This window comes from Arachis duranensis, chromosome 1, assembly GCF_000817695.3.
Source record: "Arachis duranensis cultivar V14167 chromosome 1, aradu.V14167.gnm2.J7QH, whole genome shotgun sequence".
In the NCBI taxonomy this organism is placed as follows: domain Eukaryota; kingdom Viridiplantae; phylum Streptophyta; class Magnoliopsida; order Fabales; family Fabaceae; genus Arachis; species Arachis duranensis.
This window is the reverse complement of record NC_029772.3, coordinates 96,039,389-96,042,048: the sequence shown is the minus strand read 5'-3', so window position 1 is coordinate 96,042,048 and position 2,660 is coordinate 96,039,389. Positions and strand designations below refer to the sequence as shown.

General features: G+C 32.0%; 1 protein-coding gene across 1 annotated transcript; it reads right to left on the bottom strand.

The window, feature by feature from the left end:
- Nucleotides 1-1,710: 1,710 nt before the first annotated feature.
- LOC107465170 (protein DMP2-like) lies at nucleotides 1,711-2,660 on the bottom strand. Its single transcript, XM_016084167.3, has one exon. It carries the CDS (start codon nucleotides 2,525-2,527, stop codon nucleotides 1,937-1,939), a length of 591 nt encoding a protein of 196 aa, XP_015939653.1. The 5' UTR covers nucleotides 2,528-2,660; the 3' UTR covers nucleotides 1,711-1,936.

Here is a 2,660-nt window from a genome sequence, read left to right as displayed (position 1 = left end):
AAATAAATATATTTTTTAAAAATACAATATAAACTAAGATGAATAGGACATTATAGAAAAAAAAGAGATGTTATTTTTTTAGAAATTAATTAGATATGTGTGTCATTATTTTTAGTATTAAATCATATTTGTAATTGTACTTATATAGTTTACAAAGGATATTTTTTTCTTTACTAAATAAATATATAATTAATTAATTATTGTCATGAATGTATTTAAATTATTTTTTATTTATAATTTTATATTTTTATAATAGTTAATTGTCCATCGTAAAATAAAATATATGACGGATTCATTTTGTGAAGAATTCTTAATACTGAGAAAATAAAATTACGAACAATGAGTTTTGGTTTTTGTTGTTTTTTATTGTATTTTTTTGAGTCAATAGAAATATAAATTATTAGTAAAGTTGGTGTTAAATTTTAAACTTGTTTAATGATTCACACTCCTGATTACAGATCTGTTACGTCAATACAGGCACCTAAATAGATTTTCGATTGAATCTAAGCGTTACTCGTCATTATGATTTTCATTTTTTTATCATAGTAATGTATATTTTTTTTAAAATATCTTTTACTTAAAAAAATATTTTAACATAATAAATATATAAATAAGCATTTTTATATTATTTTACTTAAACATAAGTGATAAATAAAATATTATTTTTTATATAAAATATTCAAATATCAAATTATTTTAAAAGATTATTTAAAAAAAGTATTTATTTTTAAACTGAGTAGTGGTTATCTCGTAAGACCTCGACCTGCCTACTCGAGTCTTGTATGGATATGTAGGCAGGGGCAAAGCTACATTATAGAGAAGGGGGGCAATGGTCCCCCTAATTTAAATTTTTTACATGTAAATTATATATAAATTTTAATTTAGTCCTCTTTAAAATTTTATTTTAGTCTTATATAAATATTTTTGGTTCCCTCTAATATCTTATCTAACTCTGTCTCTGTATGTAGAAAGGAGAGCTCATAAGTGTGTGTAGGAGTTGTGTTTGTTCGCGAGAATAGATTCCTCGTCAAGTCAGTTTGAAGGTGTGGACACACTTGCGTAAATTCAGATAACGACTACTAAAAAGAAATCGAAAGAAAACTGTACCCAACTAGAGATGGACATAAACTCGTAAGCCATCGAGGATAGAGATAATCGTCCAAGTTTTATTGTTAAAAAAAAAAAAGAAAGCTGTCTCGCCACAGCGGGCGAGTTGGTTCTTCTGTTATTATTGGGGAGCTCTTGGTGAGGAGACCTTAGGAAAAGTTGCTAAAATAAACGGGAGGATCGATCCGTTTAGTAGAATTTCAAAGAAAAATTATTAGCAGTAGGCGGAGACATTTCTTCATCCAAATAAACTCTTAATCTTGTTGAAATTGAATTCAATTAATACTACAAGGTCGTTTTAATCTATTTCAAATTAATTCTTAATGAAGTAATTTAATACCTTTAAATTTTTTATTTAAAGAGATTTTTTAATTTTATAATAAACCAAGAGAGCAAATTACTCATTAAAAAAATAACATAAACTATAAGTGATTTAAACAAATCTTATTCCTAAACAAAGATTTATTAGGAAGATATGTTTGCATTTTTAGGAACTTCACACAAATAATTTTTTCTGAAACAAAAAAATTTATCTTTTTAAAAATAATGAATAAAATTTCATATTATTATACAATAGTATCTATTAAATGAGATTGCATTTTTAAATATCATATTCATTTATTTGTTTTTTTTTTAAACATCCAACCAAATTTTTCATTTTACGTTTTGATCCATCCATACTAGCCCACGTAACAGGGGATGCAACATTGATCCACTCAATAAAAAGATTTTCTTTACCACATATCATTACAATATTAATCGGTCAAACTTTAGCCACCTTTAAGAGTTTAACCACTTAATCCCATGCCACCATAGATGTCACCGCATACTAAATACTAGTAGCGCATTTAGGGGGTGGGGTTTGTGGGGGGACGATGTTAGAATCATGATCATCACCATCAGGCTTGGGGTATCCGATTCCATGGCGTGTGTTAGGGAACACCATGAAAACCGAACCGGCCACCACTCCAATCACCAACGGAATCACCTGCACCATGCTGTTCCCCGTCGACTTAAAGCCAGGGTACATGCACTGCAGTGTGTTTCTGTCAAGCAGGCTCAGCACCGCGAACACCACCATCGACAACGCCCCGTGCACAAAGTCCACAGACCTCAGCCTGTAACGTGACAAGTCAACGCTTTTGATCTCGGCCTTCTCAAGTGGAAGAGTCCAGAGTCCCTTGGCGGTCACGATTCCGTAGCGCCTCCGGTTTTTGTTGGTTGGATCGATGTAACTGTCTGTGAAGGAAGAGAAGAAGCAGAAGAAGGCGCAGATCGCGAGAAGAGTGGCGGATAGGACCCTGTTGGCGGCGCTGCTGCACTTACCGGAGTTTGTTAGGATGGGGTTCACGAAATGGAAGACGAACATTGTCCCCGTTGGGAGAAGCTTTATGAGGCACCCAACTGCTGTGCATGCCATGTGCCACTTGTGCTTCTTCTTCTTATATATTAGCTAGCTTATTGTTATTAGTTAATTACATAAGTATACACACTAAGCCTTTTGATTTGGTAGATCACAACTATTGTGGTTTCTTTCTCTATTCACTGCTTCT